The following is a 26,682-nucleotide window of genomic DNA, read 5'->3' as shown; positions in this document are numbered from 1 at the left end:
CCTCTTGATTTTTAATATGGTTTGACTCCGATTTACACTACAAAAAAAACGGCTTTTTGCGACTGACCAATTGGTCGCAAAAAGATAAAAATCGGTCCCTAATCAACAGTAGCGACTGATCACAATCTGTTGCAAAAATGCTCGTCGCAAAATATTTTGCGACCGATGAAGTAATTGATCGCAAATTTGCGACCGATTTAAAAAAAGCGGTCTCAAAATTTGGTCATGTTTTCTTTTGAGTCTCTATCACAAATTGGTCGTAGAAATAGTCTGTCGCAATTATAAAAAATGGTCGCAAATCGGGCTCAAAATTTTGGTCGCAAATCGGTCGCAAAACATAGGTCGCAAATCAGTCGCAAATTTTAAATTTAAAGTTTATAGTTTTGGTTGCAGTTCGGTCACAAATCCATCGTAAAATACAATAAAAAAATTAAATATTATTATAAAACCATAATTTTCTGCACTTGTAAAAATTGGCATATATATATATATATATATATATATCACAAACACAATTCAAAAACAATATAAAAATGTAATTGTTAATGTATGTAATGTACTGAACAAAATTTCGAAAAACAACTGGAAAGCTAAAAAGGTCCAAAATCAACACAATTCAAAAACAATATAAAAATGTAATTGTTAATGTATGTAATGTACTGAACAAAATTTCGAAAAACAACTGGAAAGCTAAAAAGGTCCAAAATCAAATCTACGCGGTTGGTCTTCTACACGATCCAATGTCGAATCGCCGGGAGGAGTGCCTAATGGATGTGCTGTAGTGTCGGTAGGGGTGACCAAGGTATCGTCTACAGCATCGGGATCAGGAGACAGTAGTGGCTGCTGTTGAGATGTTGAAAGATTTTGATATGTAGTAGGCGCAGGATCAAAGGAAGAAGTACCAGCACCGGGCTGACCGGACAGCCGCATGACATGCGCTCTAAGCTCTGCAAGCTGTCTCTCCTACTCATCAACACGAGCTCGTAATACAGAAAACTCCTCAGCACTATGCTTGGGCGATGGTCCTGAGGTGGCTGCAGAAGCATGAGATGTTGAGCCGTAGTAAAACTGTGATGCCTGAGACCCGATGTCATATACCTTCCTCTTCTTTCTCGCCCCCTACGGCCTCGAGATAAAGTGCTATCTCATCAATTCTTGACTCAGTTTCAGATTCACCCTGAGAAGAAACAAGACGCTCCTGAGCTGTAGTATTATTCTCCTGAAAATAAAAAATTAATTAATCAATGCAGTTGCAGGCTTTATTATATTGAACTTTGTACATCTTCGCAACGACTAGAGGGTAAATGTAAATATTCTTCATTGTTACTTACATTGATGCTCACTGCACGTCTATCGATAAACGTATTAAGATCGTAGTCCTTCGTGTGAGTGTATGTAAACACCTCAATCGGTGTGGGCTCACGACCAAATTTTTCAGCCTGTAATGAATTTTATGCATGATATATTAATATAGTGTCCTTTCATTAAACATTAGTTTCATATACTGTGACTAGTTGACTCATTAATAATCGAGCTGTCTCTGTAGCAGATATTGATCCGCCTGTGTGTCGAGAAGGATCCTCCCAAGTATTTTGCCAGCTCTCCCATATCTCTTGAGACACGCACTGCTGCTTCTTACCGCTTCTTCTCATCCTATAGGTGAAGTCAGCATATCGGTCAACGCATAACTTCTCCCATGCCACTTTTAGCATAGCCGTAATTGCCTTGTCCCATACGAAATGCTTCTGCAAAAATGAAAAATAAAATTTCAATAAAACGAGGTATCTTGATTAATTGTAAACATTGAATGATGATATAACTTAAACCAAAGCATACCTGAAACTCTTCCCAATAAAAGTCTCTCGCCTCTTGTGGTACGGCATCCCATGTGCATCCTTCTTTATAGAGTTGTAGCTTGATTATCCTCATAATTTGCCTCGATGCTCGAGAGGATGGATATATGCTGAGAAAAAAAAACACAAGTGAAATATAATTAGACGAAAGCATCAAAATCTGAACAAAACCAAGTACAGAGGAAAAAGTGAATAAGTACTTACTCTCCCGCTACCAAACTGAGGCTGGAACGTGGATCTGATGAAGCTACAAAAGAAGTGATAAATGCTATAAATGCAGATAAATAATTGAAATGATAGTAATGACATTTATGATTACCTTGTACAGTAGGTGATTGTGCAGCTGGTGAAGACTGTACTGGTCCAGAAAATGGGATAGAAGAGGAAGGAGCAGAAGGAAGTGATGGCGGCAGTACTGGTCACTGAGTAGAGGATGAAGCCCTAGACGTACCTGAAGAAGAAGGAGGGACAGTCCCTCCTGATCCACGGGTACTGCATCCTAGGCCACGACCTCCACGCAAACCACTGCCGGAAGTGTCTGAATCAAACACTCTGCCTCTAGCCATCTGTACTGCAGATATCAGAACCTAGATATGTATGTATACAATTATATGAATTGTAGAACATGTGGTAAATATGAGTAAAGAAAGTTAATAACATTGAAATTCTTCATTAATATATTAGATATACATCTATCAATTTGTAACAGTAAAATTGTTCTAAGTATTAAGTGTCTTCATTATCATCTGCTTCCTCCTCTTCGTCTTCTTCCTCTTCTTTATATTCGTCTTCTGAGGTAACCATGATGATTTGATCTTCTTCCTCTTCATCATCTGATGCTCCTATTTCAACATAAGATCGGCTTTCATCATCCAATCTATCCGTTAAATCTTCAACAACTTGCATCGGCTGCGTATCAACCCTAACTTCTTGAAATGGCTTCGATACTGCGAGTGAAGCAGATTGTTTGGTTTCAAGTGCATGAACAACTGATCTAGCCTTGATTTTACACACTGCCATCCAATCGCAACGATCTCGTTTAAATGATGGACATGGGACATAGTACACATGTGCAGCTTGCATTGCCAACACAAAAGGTTCATACTTTGTATATCTTCTTCTTTGATTAGCATCTACCAGATTATACTTAGGATGAAACTTCATGCCAACGTTTAGCGTAGGATCAAACCATTCACATTTGAATAAGATTGTGCACTTCATTAGTAGGCCTGGATATTCTAACTCTAAAACCTCAACCAATTTCCCATAAAAATCGTTTGACATGTCACTGTAGTTTGATCCCTTTATGCAAACACCGCTGTTCATTATCTTTCTGCTTCACCCATAACCCTCAGTGTGAAACTTGTAACCATTTACAAAGTAGCTAGAGTAGGCATTAGCAACCGGTAGAGGTCCCTTTGCTAGATCCGTAATGAATCTGTTACCAATATCGCTTTCCGAGCTTCGAGCCTATGGGAAATAGTAATGACACGAGTGAGATCTAATAATGTACATTCCATGTTGTGTACATTGAAAGTAACTTACATAATATTTGAACCATTCTGCAAATTCGGAGTCCAGTTTCGCATTAACTGCAGTATCAGTCAAATTGGAATTTTGAAGCCGCAAAAGCTTGATATATTCCCTATTTATGAATGAAGAAAATTACCATAAATATGATTTAACTACGTCCCAGACCAGGTTAGACTGACTCACTAATATGTATACTTACTGTACAGATGGTGTAATCTCTTCGCAATTCAACAAAATATAAGTTTGAGCCACTTGTATCTCTGCATCAGTCAATCGTCTTTTTTTTTTTTATTTACTAATCGTACGCCCAGGATAGGTGAAAATTGTTAGATTTCCTTTAAACTCAGATTCTATTCTATCTCCTCCATCATCGTTACGTGGCACTCTCTGATGCTTGGTGAAAACATGTGGTTCGAAGTAGTGTGAATAGAAGGTGGAAGCTTCTTCCACCAAATATGCATACAAAATTGACCCCTCAACCTTTGCCTTATTGCGCACATTGTTTTTAATTTTCTGCAGGTGTCTCTAATTGTACAAAGCCAATATGTAAATATGAGTTGAAATAAATTATGTAATGATTACAATGGGATGTTAGTGATTGACCTCTCAAATGGATACATCTATCTATATTGTACTGGTCCTGCTACATGACATTCATAGGGCAAATGAACCGGTAGTTGCTCCATAGAATCAAAGAACCCGGGCAGAAAAATTTGCTCCAATTTGCATATTACTACTAGAATTTCTCTCGCTAACTTGTTCATAGCATCGCATCGGATAACAGTCATCGTCAATTCCTTGAAAAAGAGACTCAATTTTGTCATTGCTTCCCAAATTTTCCCTGGCAATAATTTTCGAAATGCCACAGGGATCAATCTCTGCATGAAAACATGACAGTCATGGCTTTTCATGCCAAACAATCTGTACTTCCTCATGTTCACACATCTACCCATATTTGAATAGTATCCATCTGGAAACCTTAATGATCGGACCCATTCGCACAGTAATTGCCTTTGGGGTTTATCTAAACAATAACATGCCTTTGGATACTTACCAGTAAGTACAGATTGCTCGAGTTCTGGTCGACGACAAATTTCCTTCATGTCTGCTCTCGCTTTTGCATTATCCTTGGTTTTCCCTTCAATGTTCATGACAGTGTTGAACAGATTTTCAAATGCATTTTTTTCTATATGCATCACATGAAGGTTATGACGGATAAGAAGTGAATTCCAGTATGGCAAATCCAAGAAGATGCTTCGCTTTTTCCACCCGCTATTCCAGCCAATTCTTCCATTTACCTCTTCTGAACCTAAATCTGTAACTTTCATAAGCCCTAGATCTTCAATTTCTTGTAATATTTCATCTCCAGACTTCACAGGCGGAGGCGGTTCAGTAATAGTCGTGTTCTTTCTAAAGTATTGTCGATTTCTCCTCCAAGGGTGAGATTCTAGTAAGAATTTGCGATGACAATCAAACCAACATTGTTTATCTCCATTTTTTAGTGTAAATGCATTCGTGTTTTCCATGCAATGAGGATAAGCCAATTTGCCTACCGTACTCCACCCAAATAACATTCCGAATGCTTGAAAATCACTGATGGTCCAAAGCAAAGCAGCTCGCATTATGAAATTCTGATTGGTCGAAATATCGAACGTTTCAACCCCATATTCCTATAAATAATTAAGTTCGGCAATCAAAGGCTGTAGAAACACATCAATTTTGTGTTTCGGATTGGTAGGGCTAGGTACAATAACACACAAAAACATATATTCATCTTTCATACACATTGATGGTGGTAGATTATATGGTGTGACAATGATAGGCCATGATGAATATTGTTGTCCTGATTGCCCAAAAGGCTGAAACCCATCAGTACAAAGTCCTAATCTCACATTTCTCATATCAGCAGCAAACACATGATGAATGTTATCAAAATGTTTACACGCTTCAGAGTTTGACGGATGAGTCATTATACCATCCTCATATTCATGCAAAGCATGCCATGTCATGTGTTCAGCTGTCGCCTTAGATGCATATAACCTTTGAAGGCGTAAACAAGAGGGAAATAATACATCTTCTTGAAAGCCTTCTCTCTTTGTACTCTACCAGTCCCTTGACCCCGCCGTTGATATCTTGAAAGATTACAAAACTTGCATTCTCTGAATTCGGAGTCAAGGCCCCAGTCTATCATATAATTATTACGACAACAATCAATCTTTTCCACGGGTAGTCCCAATCCCCGAACTAATTTTTTTGTCTGGTAAAAATTATCAACCATTGAATGGCCTTCAGGCAACATTTATTTTGCTAACTGCACAAAATCATCGTAACACCTTTCTGAAAAATGGTGCTCCGCTTTTATGTGCAGTAATCGTGCCACAACAGATAGAACTGAATGATTCTTGCATCCAGGCCACAGTTCACTGTTAGCTGCACTTAGCATGTCAAACAATTGTTGTGCTGCATAGTGTGATGATTCCTCCATATTATAACAATAACATTCTACTCTACTCGCATCGATTACCAAATCATTGCATTGATTACCATACTGAAATTGATAAGGCTGACTTTCTAAACTTATCGGAATAGAGTGGCCTAACCCACTGGAAACTCGAGGTTCACCATGATGTATCCATTCGTAATAATTTTTCATGGACCCATTTTTGCATAAATGAAGTTTAATTGTATCGATATCTAAGAAGGCTCTATTTCGACACTTCTTGTGATTACATGGATATCTCAACTTATTACCATCCATACAACTGGGATTACCAACTGCAAACTGTATAAATGCCTCAAATCCTTGCAAGAACTCTTGTCTTAATATCCCATTGACCTCGTACCTCCAGTACATCCAATCTCGATTAGTCCGCATTTTTTTTGCCTAATTAACACTGTGTTTATAAAGGACAAATTATATGTAATTGCATTAATCTAAACCATCCTTAAAACATGCCAAATGTAATGTTCAATTTACACTTCTAACTTACTAAGGTTATTTCTATAATAAGGGTAACTATATAAATGTAAACTCACTAAGTTCATTTATTCAATACTAAGGTTATATATAGTTCTCTCTCTCTCTCTCTCTCTCTCTCTCTCTCTCTCTCTCTCTCTCTCTCTCTCTCTATATATATATATATATATATGAACCTACTATAATAAAGGTAAGTGTACAATTCCACATATTGAATTTCTTGGAAAAAAATTCGGCAGCACTTCGGCACAACACAATCAAATCTCAAATAAAAACACACTTCAATAAACACTTTTATATCATAACAACATTCTCCAAAGGCAAAATGGCCACTACTAGACCTCCAATCCAAACGCATTATTCATTTTAAAAATATATATATATTTAAGAATAATAACAACAATAATAACAAATAAAATGCATTATTTCATAATTACAAAAAAAGAGTAATTTTAGTTACACAACTATGTTTATTTGTCATTTATTTTAGTTACACAATTATATTTATTTACTTACACATATTTTAAATGATTTAGTTCTTTTTTTAACATTAATTAATAACATGTAATTTTTTATTTTTCAATCAATTCAACACAAACTAAAATTTTAAAATTGCATTAAATAAAATTACATTGATTAAATTACATATATAATTTTGCCTAATTCTAATTTTATCATTCTTTTCAATAACACGTGTACAAAATTCAACACCAACTAAATCACAACTACAAATCTGTCGACAACTAAATAACAACTCATTTTTTGTCATGCAACAAAAAAAAAAATGAATTCAATTTAATAAATGAATTCCACGCAATTTTATAGATTTCATTTTGAATTTTATGATTTTATGTTAGATAGAAATGGAAAAATAATTCAATTTTTCTTAAAAATGAAATTTGTGAACTTCAGTATAACTGTACTAGCTAATTAATTCTATCACTTGCCAAGGAATTTTTGTGGTTCAAATTAATTTATACTAAACAATATTACAATAAAAATATGATTATAATATATAGAATGATTATAATAAAAAGATGAATGGGAACCCATAAATAGCAATTCACAAAAAAAAAAATGAAAAAAAAAAAATCAAACGTACCTGAATTGACTAGCGACCGCGAACGACGATGAGAAGTGATCCTCCCGCGACCGGGGTTGCAATGGAGCGGAGATGGACGTATCAGGCGGCTTGGAGTGGCACGGCAAGAGGCTAGGACAGCGTTGCCAACGGAGGAGGAGAAGAGAGGAGGAGAGGAAAGAAAGAAGAAGAAAGAAGAAGGAGGGTGTTGCTGGCGTTTAATGATCTAAAATTTGCGATCGACTGGTCGGTAGCAAATTTCATTAAAATCGGTAGCAATTTTTAACTCTGCGACATCGTTTTACTTCGCATCGAAATTGCGACCATCCTTGTCGGTCGCAAATCGTTCGTAGAATTTGGTCCTTAATTTGAAGTGCGCAATTTTGCTACGGAATAATATATGTTCGCAAATCAGTCACAAAATCGGTCGCAAATCCTTCGTACACTAATCGCAAAATGGAAAACAAACTCACGAGAATTTTCACCGCTACAATTAGCGACTGTTTGTTCATAGGTCGCAAAATTGCGAACAATTTTAGTCGGTCACAAAATGATGATTTTTTTATAATGTTAGATGGGTTCTTGATTTTCACTTTCGGTTCAATTAGAAATTTATGAGTATAATATTATTTGAAATTATTCCTAATTAAATTAAATTCAAAAATTTGTGAAAATGAAAATTCGAGTTGTTTCAATTCTCCCCCTTAAAGAAAATTCGGCCTCGAATTTCGAATAAAGCTATCTCTCGGAACCGGATTTTTCAATTAAGAAATCAAATTATATATAAATTAATGAAATTTGAATAATAAAATATAAATGTGTTTATTTGAGGGAAAAAAAAAAACTAAATCTATAAATTGATAAATTTTATGAATAATCAAAAATTTTCAAAATCAATCTTTTTATTAATGATAAAATTTAAACCACTTAATTTATTCTACAAACACCATTCAAAATGAATGAATTTTATTTTCCAACCAAACCATTGAACAGAAATTCCATGAATTTCAAATTCCATTGATCCAAATAATTCTTATATCCTTTTACCCTATCTTATTTTTTTCTCAGATATAGAAATTTGAAATTAATTTTAGGGTTTACTCAATTTTTTTTAAAATTAATAATTGACATGAATCATTAAATAAGAATATGACAGAATGCATAGGTCAGACTAAATTTCCCTCTTCCCAAATGCTAAGAAAGATGGAAAAGGTAATTTTACAGTTGGGAACTGAGATATTAATTTTATGACCATATATGAATAGCAGCAAAAGTGGATACCTAAACTTAAACGAGAAGACTGAATTATAATCTGCTCCAACCATCACCAGAGCAGAATTTAATGCACATAAAGACACAGAAGAGAGAAATGTGTTTATGAAGCCTTCTCAATATATAGAGACAGAGAAGGTTATGAGTTCCTTAATTAATACTGATTTCAAATCTCTCTTCTTTCAAATCTATGAGTTCTTTTTCTGCTAAAGAAGAGACCGACATGGATGAAGATGTGGAGAAGAAGAAGAAGAAGCAAGAAGAACAAAAGAAGCAACAGAAAGTTCCATTGCTAAAGCTTTTTGCATTTGCAGATTTTTATGACTATGTACTGATGGGGTTAGGATCTATTGGTGCTTGCGTTCATGGAGCTTCAGTGCCTGTGTTTTTCATTTTTTTTGGCAAATTGATTAACATTATTGGATTGGCTTATCTCTTTCCCCAACAAGCTTCTCACAGAGTTGCGAAGGTGCCTATATATATATATATATATATATATATATATATATATATACACGCACACATATATTCAATTCAAGAATTATATTCTTCTGTTCATTAAATTAAAATTATGGATGTTTTTGTTTGCAGTACTCTTTGGATTTTGTATATCTCAGTATTGCTATATTATTTTCATCATGGATAGGTAAGCATAAATTTATTATTATCAATTTCTTTTAATTAATTATTATGAAACATTCAAACTTAACGTCACAACCAACAAAATAAAGACGAAACGAGCTCTAAGACCATATCAGAAGTGTAAACTTAACCTTAAAACCCTGGTGTTTGAGTGTCAAAAACTATAAGATTTTGAAATTTTTGCGAAACCCACGTGAGATTGAGAGATTGAAGAATGTTTTTGAGAAATTATAATTAGGTTGAGATTTTGTTCTTAATTTATTTTAATAAATGATGGAAATGGAAATATATATATATACACAGAAGTGGCTTGTTGGATGCATACCGGAGAACGGCAGGCGGCAAAGATGAGAATGGCGTACTTAAGGTCAATGTTAAATCAAGATATCAGTTTATTTGACACTGAAGCCTCTACAGGAGAAGTCATTTCTGCCATTACTAGTGATATTATTGTGGTTCAAGATGCTATTTCTGAAAAGGTATTTTTTTTTCTCTCTCCTCTTTTAATTATTTAATTTCAAATACAATTTTAATAAATAAAAAATTAATTTTATTTCGAGATTCGTAAATATTCTAGTCTCCATAAATGAAAATGGTTTTCTCCGCTAAATTTTATCATCATTTAGATAATATACTAATAATTCAAATAAAAGTACTGAGTATTTTATAATATATTTTTATTGAGCATTTGTTTTTAAAATTTGTAAATTGAAATTTCTATTAATAATCTAGAACGCGTATTTTTACGATCATTATCTCAAGCCTTTTTCTAGTATTGAAGAGAGGTTTGAACTATTCGGCTCTTACAAGGACCCATCACGTGTCAACGTATCTCCTATTGAAAGCCTACTTTCCCATCACTTGTCACCGCTATTTCCTATCCGAAGCTAGCTTAAGGGCTTGTTTGGTGCGGATATTTAGTATGTCAGTTTTATCCGTCACGTCGCATATTCTGTCCGACCGGTTCTAAATTGGACGGATAAAATTCACTCCGTTTAAGAATACATGAGCTCGATTGAAATAAGATTCCACCTAATTCGTGCTATATTTTTTTTATCAAGTTATGTTTTTAATTTTCTTTTAAAAAATTAAATAAATTCCAATTTAAAACTAATCATCCCCAAATACAGCAAATACGTGTATTTAATTTCATGAATTGCTATAAACATGGAAAAAATAGAACAATTATAATTCTGCACATTCATATTTTGATAATAATCATATTGACCGCCAAAATAAAATGTGAAAATATACAAGGCAGAGGTATGTGTTAGAGAAATAGGGCAATTGCCCCTCTTCTATTTGTTTTATTTAAAAAATTTCCCTCAGTAATACCAAGGTTCAAATGTTGGCAAAAAAAGAAATTTTAACATACATTCAATCATTTTGCCTTCATTTCTACACAATATTCTTTTAATTAATTTTATATTAGCTTGTATCATTCTTTTTAAATTCTATCTTCGTCCCTTAAAATATATAATTATAATTATTTTTAAAATATAAAAATATAGGTTTGACAGTTGTATTCCGTAACGTTCAGAGGATTATAAAAAAAATTGTTGAAAATTGAAGGATTAGGTCTAATAACAATCATAAAAGCATGAGGTAATTCACGTGATAACATGCATAACCATAAATATAGAAAACGACTAACCAAATTGACACATTTCATTCAAAAATAAATAATTAAAGAAATTGATTTTTTAAAAAAAAAAAAAAAAGAAGAGAGAAAAAGAATACAGTTGAGAAAACATTTATTAGCCAGTTGGAGTTGTTTGGTGAGTTGTTTGAAGCTTTTATTGATGGACCAGCTTTTACAGATATTTAGGATCCCATTTCCATTCTGTCGCCAATGCTACAAGCTGCAGGCTCTTCATGCTGTAACACCATATTATTATTAGTGCAGTAAACATAAACCCACGAATATTCTATTTCTTATAATTTTGACTTTAATTTTCTAATTTTGGTGGGAAAAAAACATAATTTTGTTTTATTTTTTTTTTGTTAATAAAAACATTAATTTTAAATTTTTTATCTTAATGGTTAACTATATTTCAAGTCATTTTATGCACATGCATCTTAAGTGAATAAGTCTTATCTTTTTTTTTTTTTCTTCCTGATACGTGAAGGCCAAAATGATATCACGAGCTACAAAGCTAGTGGGGGAGCTAAGACAAATATTTTAGGAGAGTCTGAATGAAATTTTTTTAAACTTTTAGAAAGTCAAATGTAATTTTTCTATATTTTCATTAATAACGAGGATTCGGAAGATCACACATTGATCGATCAAAGAAGGATTAAAATATCAATTTCATAAGAAAATAAAAAAAAAATTTTTTTGGGAGGCCATGGCCTCCTTAGTCTTAAAGGAGTTCTGCCCGTGTACACAGTAGAGGATACGCTCTTTTTTGACTAACATTCACCGAATTGGTGATAACTTTTGTAGTGTTGGATTCTTTTTATTCTTTAAATATTAATATTTTGATATTTTATTTTAATATTTTTTATCTTAAATTATCTACATCTCCGAGTCAATTTTTTGCAAATGCAACCTAAGGTGAGCTCAAACATGTAATATTTACTTCTAGGTGTTAATAGCAAAAAACTTTATCAATAAGGTGCTAAGCAAATTCTAGATTTTTTTGATATTTCACATTATTTCTTAATTAATATATTTTTTTTTTCATTAAAATTTTATTAGGAAAGCTTATTGAATTTTTTTTTTACTTTTTTTGAAATATAAATATAGATAAGTAATTAAATAACTAACTCTCATAACAAGTAAGTCTTTTTATTATGGAAACATAATGTTATAAATACATAACAAAATGTTTTTATATCAAAGATTAAAATTTATTTTTATAGATGTGTGCTTGTATGCGATTATCGTAATTAATTTTTCATAAAAAAAAGTAAAAAATGATCATGTTACAATGGTGGTGCAGGTAGGGAACTTCATGCACTATATAAGCCGATTTCTAGCAGGGTTTACGATTGGGTTTGTTAGAGTGTGGCAAATCAGTTTGGTGACATTGTCCATAGTGCCCTTAATTGCTCTTGCTGGTGGTTGCTATGCTTACGTCACCATCGGCCTTATTTCTAGAGTTCGCAAATCTTATGTCAAAGCTGGTGAAATCGCTGAGGAGGTAACCACAGTGTTTTTTTTTTTTTTTTATTCTTAATGTTTGTTTTCGTCAACTATTTAATATTTACAGGAGTCGAGCTCTTTGGGAGCTTAAGGCGGATGTGGCCCTGAGATATTTTTTTAAAAAAATTTCTTTTATATTACATTTGAATCCTTTAAATATAAAAAATTATATTTGACTCTCTAAAATTTTAAAAATTTCATTTTACTGCCCAAAATAATTCCTAAGTCCACCCAGACTATTTAGTCCTTCAATTAATTGTTTGAGCTTTGCAGTTAAATTTCTTGTAAAAAAATGAAAATAATTAGGGATAAACATTATATTTCTAAAAACATAAGGTTGGGGTGATATATTTTGGTGCAACAGAGAGATAAAATAGTAATTTTTTCTAAAATTTTCAATAGATTGAAAACTGAGGTTGGCTCAAAATTTAGCAATGTCAAATTGCCTATGGACAAGAACCTATTTGATTTACTGTAATAAAAGTTGATCACTAAGCCTAAAATGTGTTTAACTTTCAGGTGATTGGAAATGTTAGAACAGTACAGGCATTTGCAGGAGAAGAGAGAGCAGTAGCATCATATAGAGATGCTCTTAGGAATACTTACAAATATGGAAAAAAGGCTGGTCTAGCCAAGGGTCTAGGACTAGGGACCTTGCACTGTGTCCTTTTTCTGTCATGGTCATTGCTTGTTTGGTTCACTAGCATTGTTGTTCATAAGAAGATCGCCAATGGTGGTGAGTCTTTCACCACCATGCTCAATGTTGTTATTGCTGGCCTGTAAGTACATTCTCTTCCTCCTTTTCTCATTACCTTCCACATTTCGTGCAAATAGAGTCATTGTACTGTGATTAACATGAATTTTATTTCACATGCTGTTCTTAACGGTAATGGAATTTGTTGCTCTTCAATTGTACAATCTTCTCCTTTGTTATTGGCAAGTAACCATATTGGGAACCCTAAATTTATTCTGTTCATATATATATATATATATATATATATATATATAGATATATGTGCGTGCGCCCGTGTGACTTTTTTTGATTAGAAATTTCATGAACAGTTCAAAAACTTTTAAATTTTTGTTTTAATTTCTGATCAGAAAAATTACTGAAGCCACAAGAAAGATAACTCAGACGTGCAAGCTTTTGAAATTAGAACAAGTCTTTAGTAATGTAAAATATTATTTAAAGAATTTAACCTCAATTTTACCTTTTCTGTGAAGAATCGCTCAATGAGAAAAATAATTAAATAAATTCAAGTATGGGAACTCAATTTAGAGAAATAAAAATTTAGGGATCCAAATGATTAGATGTGATAAATTTAGGGGCTTTGAAATGAGTTTTTCCCTTTTGCTTGTTGCATGAAATTCTCAATGGAAGATGCTGTTGATGTTAAACATTGACTTATTGAGCTAGGAGTGAAGCACTTCACCAATGGGCTGTTTAGCCTAATGGTATCATGCAATTTTAATATCATCTTCGGAATACAATGACCTCTTTCATTTCTATTTGAAAGGATGGATTTCAATTCTGCTAAATTGTAACAAATGAAACCATTAGGTGATGATATATTTCTCGAATATCATGCGATGGTTTTCAGGTCACTTGGACAGGCAGCTCCAGATATTGCTGCATTTGTCCGAGCAATGGCAGCAGCTTACCCCATTTTTGAAATGATAGAAAGGAACACAGTAGCAAAAACCAGCTCAAAAACTGGCCGAGTGCTAGATAAATTGGAGGGCCACATAGAACTCAGGGATGTGTGTTTTAGCTACCCATCTCGTCCTGATGTAATGATCTTTGATAAACTCTGCCTTGATATTCCTTCTGGGAAGATTGTAGCTCTTGTTGGAGGCAGTGGATCTGGAAAGAGCACGGTTATATCTTTGATTGAACGCTTCTATGAGCCTTTATCGGGACAGATACTATTAGATGGAAATGATATCAAGCACCTTGACCTGAAGTGGCTTAGACAGCAAATTGGGCTAGTTAATCAGGAACCTGCTCTTTTTGCCACAAGCATACGGGAGAACATTCTTTATGGAAAAGATAATGCAACCCTTGATGAGATAACAAATGCTGCTAAACTCTCAGAAGCTATTTCTTTTATCAACAATCTCCCTGACAGATTTGAAACTCAGGTACTTTTTTATCATTGCTAGCAATTAAGAGACATAGCTATTATAATGGTCAATTAAGTAATAATTGAACGGACCATCATGTGCTTTTCTGCATGGCATAAAGATAGTGTGTTCTGCTTTAAGTTACTTATTGCGTGCTTGGAGTTCCCAGCCTTTCTTTGTTTCAGGTATTTGGTAATTTAAAGGAGGCTGTAGCAGATATTAATGTGCAAAATACGGGAGTTATCAACCTCAGTTACTTCCCACCGTAGCAAATTCTAGCCATTTGGTTTCTTAGGGTTTCTTAGTAAGCATTTGGTGGTTATAAATGAGGAATATCAGCTCATAATCTTTATAAAAATTGCATTAACCGCTGCCAATAGAAAAATTAGAAAATAGAACAGAACCTGAGGATGGATTTTCTTGTAATAATTGTATATAATGTGTTACTTGCAGGTTGGTGAGAGGGGAATACAACTATCAGGTGGACAAAAGCAAAGGATTGCAATATCACGTGCTATAGTGAAGAATCCATCTATTCTTTTGCTAGATGAGGCTACAAGTGCACTTGATGCTGAGTCTGAGAAGAGTGTGCAAGAGGCACTTGATCGTGCCATGGTGGGAAGAACAACTGTAGTTGTTGCCCACCGCCTTTCTACCATTAGAAATGCAGATGTGATTGCTGTTGTTCAAGAAGGGAATATAGTGGAAATAGGAAGTCATGAGGAGCTCATCTCTAACCCCAATAGTGCATATGGATCACTTATTCATCTACAGGAGACGGCATCTTTGCAGCGCCAGTCTTCTGTTGGTCCTACAATGGGACTTCCACTCAGGTACTTAGTTAACATTCGAGAATGACATTCTGCAATTCTTAATGTTATTGTTTTTAGTAGAGATGAAGAATGTTAGGTGTCAATGGGCATTTGGGTACCAAGTTTTGGAAGCAGTTGCCAAGACACTGCACATTTATTTAGCACTACTATGAACTTTCTTTCTATTCCAAGTAAAAGAAACATCCTATTGTTATCTTTCTTAGTTTAGTATGCAGTAATGTTAAAAGTATTTGAGACACTAAAGAATTTTACAATGCCATTAAAATCGGTGTTTCAAAAAAGAAACTAAAGCCTTTTTCTCATTGTAGCCTGGAAGGAATCTATAAAGGGAACAGCACATATCATTCACATATGCCGACTTCTAAAATTTAAAATACTGAAATATTGCATTCTGACTTTTGATTTCATTTTTAGCATACGGTACTCTCGAGAATTATCCTACAAAAGATCAAGTTTTGGTACAAGCTTTCGTTCTGAAAAGGATTCAGTCAGTCGTGTGGGTGCCGATGCAATGGAGCCTATGAAGCCAAGACAGGTTTCAGCAAAAAGACTTTATGCAATGATAGGCCCTGATTGGATTTATGGGTTAGTGGGTACCACTTGTGCATTTATTGCTGGATCGCAGATGCCACTTTTTGCACTTGGGGTATCTCAAGCTCTCGTTGCCTATTACATGGACTGGGACACTACTCGTCACGAGGTCAAAAAGATTTCAATCTTGTTCTGTGCTGGTTCAGTAATTACTGTTATTGTCTATGCCATTGAACATCTCTGCTTTGGAATCATGGGGGAGCGACTGACTTTTCGTGTGAGAGAAAAGATGTTTTCTGGTAACTATATTGGTCTTAAAACATCTTCATTACTTCAACATTATATATCAAAGCATTTGCATATGTTCTTCTGAATTCATATGTCCATTGGATAAACTTACGTGCTTCTGTCCAGATAACGCGTCAATGCTCTGACATATTTTTCCCAAAACAATGTAAGCTGATTGGTATTTGTATGGTCAGCATACATTTAACATTGAAATTGTTCATTTACATGGATTTGATTTAAAACCCCCCCCCCCCTCTCTCCTTCCATTAATTAACATTTCTTCTATGTTTGTTTCAGCCATTTTGAAGAATGAGATTGGATGGTTTGATGACTTGAATAACACAAGTTCTATGCTGGCATCACGTCTAGAGAGTGATGCAACCTTGTTACGAACTATAGTCGTTGATCGCTCAACAATTCTCTTACAGAATGTGGGTCTTGTTGTCACCTCATTTGTAATCGCTTTCACCTTAAACTGGAGAATCACACTAGTTGTAATAGCCACTTATCCACTGATCATAAGTGGCCACATCAGTGAGGTTGCCTTTCTTTCCTACATCTAAATTCAAAATTTTGTTTGTAGTGCAACAATAATAATTATAATTCTCATAAATTCAGAAACTCTTCATGAAAGGCTATGGTGGAAACTTGAGCAAAGCATATTTAAAGGCTAACATGCTAGCTGGTGAGGCTGTGAGCAACATCCGCACTGTTGCTGCCTTTTGTGCTGAAGAGAAGGTCCTTGACCTTTATGGCCGTGAGCTTGTGGATCCCTCCAAGCGCTCATTGGTTCGTGGTCAAATTGCCGGTATATTCTATGGTGTATCCCAGTTCTTCATCTTCTCATCTTATGGGCTTGCCTTGTGGTATATAACAATACATTATATGTTTTTCAATGATGTTACTCTTACTTGGTTCCAAGAGAGTGATTAAAGTGAATTTCAGTGCTTAATCTTGTAAATGTTGTGTAGGTATGGTTCTGTTTTGATGGGGAAGGAGCTTGCTGGCTTTAAATCTGTCATGAAGTCATTTATGGTTTTAATTGTAACTGCATTAGCCATGGGCGAAACTCTCGCAATGGCCCCAGATCTTTTGAAAGGGAACCAAATGGTGGCATCTGTCTTTGAGCTGCTGGACCGCAAGACACATATAACTGGGGATATTGGAGAAGAGTTGAAAAATGTGGAGGGTACTATTGAACTAAGAGGTATAGAGTTCAGCTATCCATCAAGGCCAGATGTGTTAATCTTCAAGGACTTTGATCTACGAGTGCGTTCAGGCAAGACTGTTGCTTTAGTTGGGCAAAGTGGTTCTGGTAAAAGCTCTGTTCTTGCTCTTATATTAAGATTCTATGATCCAACGGCAGGAAAAGTGATTATTGATGGTGAGTTTCTTTGGGCTTTAATTGCAATAATTGCTTTATATTGGCAATATACAAGATTTTATTTTATATTGTTTTAGTCTGATGAGGATGTAACTGTATTGGCACAGGCATAGATATCAAGAAACTGAAGCTAAAATCTCTAAGAAAGCACATTGGCCTAGTTCAACAAGAGCCAGCACTTTTTGCAACATCAATCTATGAAAACATCTTATATGGGAAAGAAGGAGCCTTTGAAGCAGAAGTGATTGAAGCTGCCAAACTTGCAAATGCTCATAGTTTCATTAGTTCTCTTCCAGAGGGTTACTCGACGAAAGTCGGTGAGCGAGGGGTGCAACTATCTGGTGGGCAGAAGCAAAGAGTGGCTATTGCTAGAGCAGTTCTAAAGAACCCAGAAATATTACTATTAGATGAAGCAACTAGTGCTTTAGATGTGGAGTCGGAGCGAGTTGTGCAGCAAGCTATAGATCGATTGATGAGGAACCGAACAACGATCATGGTGGCACATAGGTTATCCACTATAAAGAATGCAGATCAAATATCAGTCATACAAGATGGAAAAATAATAGAGCAAGGGACTCATTCTAGTCTCCTGGAGAACATAGATGGAGCTTACTTTAAGTTGATAAGCCTTCAGCAGCAACAAGGACATTCACAACACTAAAGATATATTATTATTAATTACTATTATTTTTAATTCAACAGATATATTTGACTTCATATGACTTGAAATTTGTTTTTGATGTAAAGATAAACTGGGATATTAGTAAGTGACACATATATGTTGATAATGAGGAAGCTGTACAATCACACTTCGGAATTCAATTCCTGCTTAATTTGTGTAACAGAAACTAGTACATGTCTTCTTTGTACCAGCAAAGTACTTGCATGCCCTTGGAAATGGATGTCACCAACTTGAAGTTGTTTGAAAATTGTTGTTTGTGCTTTTGGATTTTTACTCAGTGGCAAGTAAATGTAATTTAATTTATATAAATAAATTTCTGTTAATATACATGTATAATTTCTATTAATTTCTTGTTATAAATTTCTTGTTATAAATTATAAAGTTATGAATAGTTTTTATTACTAAAGATTTAAGAGTATTTACATAATAAAAAGGAATATTTTATTATAAAATATTCAATAATTAAATAATTTGTTCAGAAAAGAAAAAATTTATAATAATAAAATATTATTATAAATTGACAAACAAATTTTTTTATGAAAAAAAATTGCTTTTATTAACCAATTAAATTTTCTTATAATAATTTTTTTGAAATGAAACAATATTGCATTATCTCAATGGAAAAAATCCAACAAACAATATGGGACATCATCTCAGATTTGGAAACGAGCATGATGTATAAATGCTCTAGCAAAAGTGTGAGCACTCATATTAGCTGTCTCCAAACCATCCTGACAGTAATATCACGCCTTGACTCTAAAATTTACTTACAATCAAGTACGATCAAACCAAATTCAGAATTATTTAAAACATGGGATTTGAGAGCGTTCACAAGGTTTTGGCAATCGGAAAAATACACCCATTTAAAGGAAGAAATTCACGAGCATATGAAAGCAGGAACAAAGAGCTAGAGCCTCCACCACTGCCGCCGAGCCATTGCCTTCCTGAAACCCTAAAACTGCACGTTGAAACCATCCCTCACTGTCCTCAATAACATAACCATACCTAATGAAATCCTTGGTTGTGAACATTGATCCATCAACGAAGCAAAGCCAAGCAAAATTATGAGCTTGAATGGATGGTGCTGCACGTGCATGTCGATGAAGCACTGAAATGGACGTCACAACAGCTTCATGTGGCAAGTACACTTGCCAATCCGACAGGTACTTCACGGCAGTAGTATGAATATCCACAGCAGAGCTACCACGTTGATTCCAGCAGCTAGTTTCGGAAATACCATATTTTCCAAGCCAAAACAATAAACAACTCAGCACCTTCCTTCCCTTTAGAATTAAAAGAAAAAAAAATCTGAATAAGAGATGTTAGCATTTGGTGCACGAAACCCCCCTAACCTCCATGCACCCATCGATCTATCACACCGTACCAACATATGATCAATATCCTCCATCTCATTACAAAATAAACATCTCCCATCAATATTTAACTCTCTTCTATGAAGCATTTCCTTGGTAGGAAGCAAATTACGACAAGCACGCCACGTGAAATCAAGAACCTTAGGGGGTAGATCAAGATTCCATACTCTTAACCATTCAATTTTAAAGGCTTCCTACCCAAGACCTTCAAACTCACATAATACCGTGATTTCACCGTGTATATCCCCTTCTTATCATAGTACCAAATAAGCAAATCTCTACTATCAAAAGAACTAATGGGAATCCCAATAATAGCCCTTTATATCCCTAATACTAAAAAGATCCATAAGTTTAGAAACATCCCATTTTCTCTCCCCTTCTTCGAAAAGGTCTTTAACATATAAATTGGGTCAATAAAAGAAGTGCCACCCTCCACCAAAAAGGTATCATGATTTGATATCCAAGGGTAACTAGCCACTTTAATACTCTTACCATTCCCTACTCTCCATCTGACTCCATGCTTCAAAACACCACTAGAAAACAACACACCCTTCTATACAAAACTCGGATTCCTTCCGAAGGAAACCTTCAAAAAATCCCCATCGAGAAAATAATATAGCTTTGAAAATGTGACAAAGAAGAGCGTTAGTATTGGTTAATAACCTCCACCTTGCTTACCTAGCATAGCAACATTAAAAGCAATGTAAGTCTCTGAACCCCATACAACCATCCTTCTTAAGGCTACACATCATAGCCCACGCAAGCCAGTTAATACCCTTACCCCCTTTCCTCTTCCCACCCTGCCAAAACTTATTCATAACCCCCTGTAAATCATAACAAATAGGAAGAGGAAGAAGAAAAAAACTCATACAAAAAGAAGGGACCGCCTGAGCAACCGATTTCAAAAGAACCTCCCAATTAGCTCTAAACAAAAATATGTTATTCCACCCAATAATCTATTTCCATAATTTATCCTTAATAAAATAAAAAATTTGCCTCTTATTTTTCCCAATGAGAGACAGCAAACCTAAGTAGCTACCTCCACCCAAAGGGTTATGCACAGCAAGAATCGCTGAAATATTAAGCTCAAGCTCCATACTAACATTTGGGCTAAACAAAATACCTGATTTCCCTAAATTCACCGACTGACCAGAAGCTCTCTCATACTCATAAAGGATAGATTGAACCTGAGAGGCTTCAAAGACATTTGCCTGGAAAAAGGATAGTGAATCGTCTGCAAATAATAGGTGAGAAGTCCTAGGACATCGACTACTTGCCCAACGCCCATGAATTAAACCCTGCCTTTTGGCATCAGAAAAAAGAAGAGAAAGAACTTCCGCACAAATAAGGTACAGATAAGGGGGTAAAGGATCTCCCTGCCTTAAGCCCCTCCCATGTTTAATAGGACCGATTAGAAGACCATCAAAATTCACATTATAATTAACTTGTGAAAAACACAAAAACATCCAATTCACCCATAAAGTCGAAAAACCCAGACACCGCATCACATCTCTTAAAAAATCCCAATCCACTCCATCGAATGCCTTACTAATGTCAATTTTAAGCGCAAATGTACCCATCCCACTCCTAGTAGTCCTCAAATAATGAATGGTTTCAAAGGCAACTAGTGTATTATCAGTAATCAAATGCCCAGGTACAAAAGTCGATTGGTTGGCAGAAATAATTTTAGGCAAGCATTTTTTCAGTCAATTGGCAAGAGCTTTAGATTAACTTAACTTTAAATTTAATTTAAATTTAAATTTAATTAACTTAACTTTTTTGTATATAATACAATATCATAAAGACATAAACTATCTATCTATCTATCTATAAATGTGGGAATAAGAGGGGGAGGGGGAGGGAGAGGGGGAGGAATAATGGAATTTCTCATATCATCCTTAATGAAATTTAGAATATTTTAAAATAAAGTTAATCATAACCAACTAGATTATTGTATTTTATTAGTTGATTGAATATATTTATAAAAATTATTTTTTAATAAATACATGTAGATATTTAAGGATTTCAAAATTTTAAGTTTTTTCTTTTCTAAATTTATTTTTTAATAAATAAATATGATAATGAGATATTTGAAAATTTTTATGTTTCATTTACTAAATCTTTGATTCTATTTTGATTATAATTGAAATTATTTTATTTAGGAGAAATAAAAAAGTATATGTTATACATAAATAGTTTTATTAAAAACAATTTCAATTGTGAAACGTGAAAAAATTTTAAAATATGTTACATATAATTTAGTATGTTACCTTAAAAGTATAACACTAATATTATATATTATTAAAAATCTTAATCGGAAAATTTTGTATTCTACTATTTCCATTTTTTTTACTGTTTATGCTATTATGTATATTATTTGTTTAACTAATAAATAACTATTAAAATTTATTAAAAAGTTTGCTATTAAATTTAAGTCTTTTAATGACGTTGAAAAACAAGTCTTAAATGTTAAATATTATAAGAATATAATATAATAAGAATATAATATGTTTTGTTTTTACTTTTATTAAATATTTAATTTGATTGGTTATAATTATTTTAAAAAGAATAAATGTAAGTTATTATTATTTTTGAGGATACACATAAGATTTATTGTTTGATATAAGATAGAAAATAAAATTCAATAAAAATATATATCTATATCTTTAGATAGTTTATCTGTTTATGTAATTTGAAATATCCTAACATAATCTTAGTTAGCCAATTAAAAAATTATATTTTATTAGTTGATTAGATATAATTTGTAAAATTTATTTTCTAAATAATTAAGAATTTCAAAATTTTAAATTTTATCTTTTTAAATTTATTTTTAATAAATATATATATGATAATAAGAAATTTGAAATTTTTTATATTTTATTTAGGAGGGAGATAAAAAAAGAAAAAAAGTATACTCTTTTTTATGTTTATATTATTTGATTGGATATATCTTTTAAAAAATAAATATACATAATATTTTATTTAGAAGAGAGCTATAAAAAAAGGAAAAAATATATTCTTTTTGCTTTTGTATAGTTGTAGAGAAAATTGATGGTTTATTTAGTGAGGATATAACGTTTCTTTATGTAATCTTTTTTTTTATTACTTGATTAACTTATTTATTTATTTTAAATTTGCAACTTAGAATAATAGAGAAACAAAATACTTGAATAAACTTATTAACTGACCAATATTGGATCATTCCATGATTTGCTTTGTAATTTTTATTTATTTACTTGGATTTTTTTTTTTTTTTGTCCATCAACATCAAATTTCATTAAATTATAGCCTAACCAGGATTTTTTAAAATTCAAATTGATAATTTTTTTAATATAATTTATTTCTTATTATATGTTGAGTTCTTAAAAGAGTTTTATTCTCAATAATAATTTTTTTTTATTTTTTATTTTCTTTTTCGTTATCAAATTAATTTGTAACCACTATCGCTTTAATTTAGTGAGTGATTTATATTTCTCTTGCAATAAATAGATGGTCTCATTATTTAGTATTTTTAATTTTCTTGATATTTTTCTTTTATATTCTAAATCTGTTTGACTTGAAAAAAAATAGTGTTTATGAAATTGAAAAAAAAAAAATAGAACTATATATTTCTATTTCGGGTCATTTTTTGGGTTCAAGAATTTATGTATATGTTCATATATTCATTTTTCTAATGTACCGGGTAAATAATATTATCACTATAGCCAAAATAATTAACATTATCAATTTAGATCATCTTTTCATTTCTTTTCTTTTACTAACTAGTAAAAAATAAATTATTATTATTTTTCATTATAGTTGTATATATATATTGATTGGGATTGAGGGTAATAAGTTGGAGATTGAGTGATGACTTGATTTTCTTTTTGGGCATCTATCTGGATTCTAAAAATCTGTATTTAAAAATTAGGGATTGAAGGATTAGGTGCAGAGATTGGATTGAACTTTATTTTGAGACCACTCCATTATATAAAAATAGAATCAAGTACATAAGAAATAGTATTGCAATTAGCTTATATGGCAAAGTCTAATACAAATTAGCCAATTGTATTTTTTTTAATTTAAACAAAAACTTATACTTTAATATTATATAGATAAAAAATTAAAAGAGTACAAAAAATGAAAATATAACGAGCGCTGCCAATGTGCAACGCACATCATAAAAAAGACTAGTACTATATATAAATGTGAGAATATGGAGGAACAATAGGATTTTCGATATCGCCCTTAATAAAATTTAAAATGTCTTACAATAGCCTTAATCATAGTCAATTAGAATATTTACATTTTATTATTTGATTGGATAAAGTTTATTAAATTATTTTAAATAATACATATGGATAATTTCTTTTTTACTTTTTTAATAAATAGATATGATAATGATACATTTGAAAATTTTTATATTTTATTTTTAAATTTATTTTTAAAATATTTGATTCTGTTTTTATTATACTTTATAATGTTTATTTATGAGTGATAAAAATAAGAGAACAAGTATATTTTTTATATTTTTCTTTATGTTTGTATAATTTAATTGGATATATATTTTTAAAAATAAATCTACAAATATATATATATATATATATATATATATATATATATATATATATATATATAAAGTATGCAATTTTATAATACAAATTTCACCATATTTATTTTGATAAAAAAAATTGAATTTAAAAGATAGTTCAATCAACTTAGCTACAATGAATTTATAAGTAATCAAAGAAACTTAATTGGATTCGGAAAAGTATCTGAAAATTAATATTCCATTAAAAATAAATAAAAATTATTTAAAGAAAACAGAAATTGTTGTCACTATTCTCAAAATGTAAAATACCTTTTCAATTACTTATCCATTATAGTTCCTAAAGTATATACCAATAAAATATTAATACTGCCTATATATCTATCTATAATATATAATCTATAATCAAATAGTAGGTTTGTAGACTAGAAATTTTTTCAGTTTCAATTTTCTTAAAACCAATATTGTGGCATTATTATTTATTTCTAATTTTCCTTTGTTCCATTTTAATTAGGAATTATAATTTTATTGTGGAAAAGTTTTATCCTATTATATCACTATATATATAATCTTTTGTTGGAAGAACTCTAATGCCAAAGAGGTGCCCTCATCAATCCTGACAGATTTTTTAGCAAGTGTACGAAATTGCGAATAAGTAATAAAGAGTGAGTAGAGTATTTTCCCACGAAAATTGTATACTAAGTGTGAAAATTGTGTTAACCTACTATTATTTAAACAACAATAAGGAGAATAATTGTAAAAATAAAAGAAATAAATTGAAGCAATGAAAAAGAAATCAAGCAAGTAATTGTTGAAAACAAATCAAGGTTTAAAGGTTATTATGGATTTTGACTTCACTTAATTCTATCCAGTTTATCCTATTAGTTTAATAATCAATTTTAATTACTAAATAAGCAGAAATAACACTAAAATCGCTAATAAGCTCTCTCGATGTTTTATTAGCTATTTTAACCCAATTTAATTACACATCTCTCAATGGCGCAACCAAACATAGATTAAATCATTAAGTTTTTGTGATTATTCAGGAATCCACAAATTAAGGCTCTTAATTTATGAAAACCTCCCACGAGTCAAACCATCTAGCTCTTATATTAAGTTGTTATTCCCATGAAATTTATTAATCTATTCATATCAAAAACCCTTCCCTTGACGGTGATTAATGAAATAAATCAATCCAAGGGAGAAACTATGCCTGGAAGCATTAAGATTAACAATAAATTTTACTTGAATAAAAAAAATCAAATTTAATATTATAAATTGGAGTTAAATTTAAGCTACATCATATCTCCAATAAAAAGATTTAGTTCGACAGAGTAAATAAATTAAACTCAATTAAACTTGTAAATAATACCATAATGAATAATAAACAAGAAGAGAATTTAGAAATAAAAACTAGTCAATGATAGGCATGAGCGGCTTTCTTGAATCTTGACATCACTTGAATACTTGAAGTCTTATAAAGAGAGAGATGAAATAGGCTAGAGAATATAGAACAAAAGATGAAATATACAATGATTGTCTACAGATTATGGCTAGTCTCGACGGTGATTAATGAAATAAATCAATCTAAGGGAGAAACTATGCCTGGAAGCATTAAGATTAACAATAAATTTTACTTGAATAAAAAAAATCAAATCTAATATTATAAATTGGAGTTAAATTTAAGCTACATTATATCCCCAATAAAAAGATTTAGTTCGACATAGTAAATAAATTAAACTCAATTAAACTTGTAAATAATACCATAATGAATAATAAACAAGAAGAGAATTTAGAAATAAAAACTAGTCAATGATAGGCGAGGGTGGATTTCTTGAATCTTGACATCACTTGAATATTTGAAGTCTTATAGAGAGAGAGATGAAATAGGCTAGAGAATATAGAACAAAAGATGAAATATACAATGGTTGTCTACAGATTATGGCTAGTCTCTCTCTTTATATTGACTTTTTGGAATATCTTTGAATTCGTTTAGGATAGTAAATCTCTATTGAGGAAAAAAATCTTTTGGAGATATGAAACTATTTAGGTTTTGTATTTCTTCCCTATTAGGACTCTCCTAGCGTGCGTCTAAATAGGACTTTAGCTTTAATAAGGTACGTCCCACAATATTTTCATGTAGATTCATATAGGCAGCATGGGCTTAATATGAAATCTTAGCCCAAGTTGAACTCTACAGAGTAGCACGGGGATGCTAGTTAGCACGCCCTGAGTGTGCTCGAGTCTGGCCCTCATTTGATTTTGCCTTGGAAATAGCATGGGGGTGCTAGGTAGCATGCCCTGAGCATGAATCTTGCTAAAAATCTTGGACAGAATATTGCTTTTAATCTTGTTTTGCATTTTTAGTTAGTTTCTTATAAAAATCCTATGAAACTCCTCAAGATCAAGTGAAAGCTAACAAAGCTATATTAA

General features: G+C 32.3%; 1 protein-coding gene and 1 pseudogene across 1 annotated transcript; one reads left to right on the top strand and one right to left on the bottom strand.

The window, feature by feature from the left end:
* Nucleotides 1–3,581: 3,581 nt before the first annotated feature.
* LOC149492724 (uncharacterized) lies at nt 3,582–5,463 on the bottom strand (annotated as a pseudogene).
* Nucleotides 5,464–8,743: 3,280 nt separating this feature from the next.
* Nucleotides 8,744–18,694, top strand: LOC105635530 (ABC transporter B family member 2). Its single transcript, XM_089716313.1, has 12 exons — nt 8,744–9,185; nt 9,308–9,362; nt 9,662–9,837; nt 12,304–12,504; nt 13,026–13,285; nt 14,108–14,648; nt 15,084–15,463; nt 15,878–16,293; nt 16,580–16,821; nt 16,901–17,148; nt 17,254–17,666; nt 17,774–18,694. Exons 1-12 carry the CDS (start codon nt 8,907–8,909, stop codon nt 18,325–18,327), a joined length of 3,765 nt encoding a protein of 1,254 aa, XP_089572439.1. The 5' UTR covers nt 8,744–8,906; the 3' UTR covers nt 18,328–18,694.
* Nucleotides 18,695–26,682: the final 7,988 nt, after the last annotated feature.

This window comes from Jatropha curcas, chromosome 11 (genome assembly GCF_041381405.1).
Source record: "Jatropha curcas cultivar XTBG-Jc1 chromosome 11, XTBG_Jcur_1.0, whole genome shotgun sequence".
Taxonomy (NCBI): Eukaryota; Viridiplantae; Streptophyta; class Magnoliopsida; order Malpighiales; family Euphorbiaceae; genus Jatropha; species Jatropha curcas.
The sequence above is the reverse complement of the archived record's forward strand: the minus strand, read 5'-3'. Positions and strand labels throughout refer to the sequence as shown.

Excerpts from the sequence above, each read along its gene's own strand:
- LOC105635530 (XM_089716313.1), top strand. The coding sequence starts at position 8,907 with ATGAGTTCTTTTTCTGCTAAAGAAGAGACCGACATGGATGAAGATGTG. Across the intron at positions 9,186-9,307 it reads CTTCTCACAGAGTTGCGAAG|TACTCTTTGGATTTTGTATA; the intron begins GTGCCTATATAT and ends TTTTGTTTGCAG. Across the intron at positions 9,363-9,661 it reads ATTATTTTCATCATGGATAG|AAGTGGCTTGTTGGATGCAT; the intron begins GTAAGCATAAAT and ends ATATATACACAG.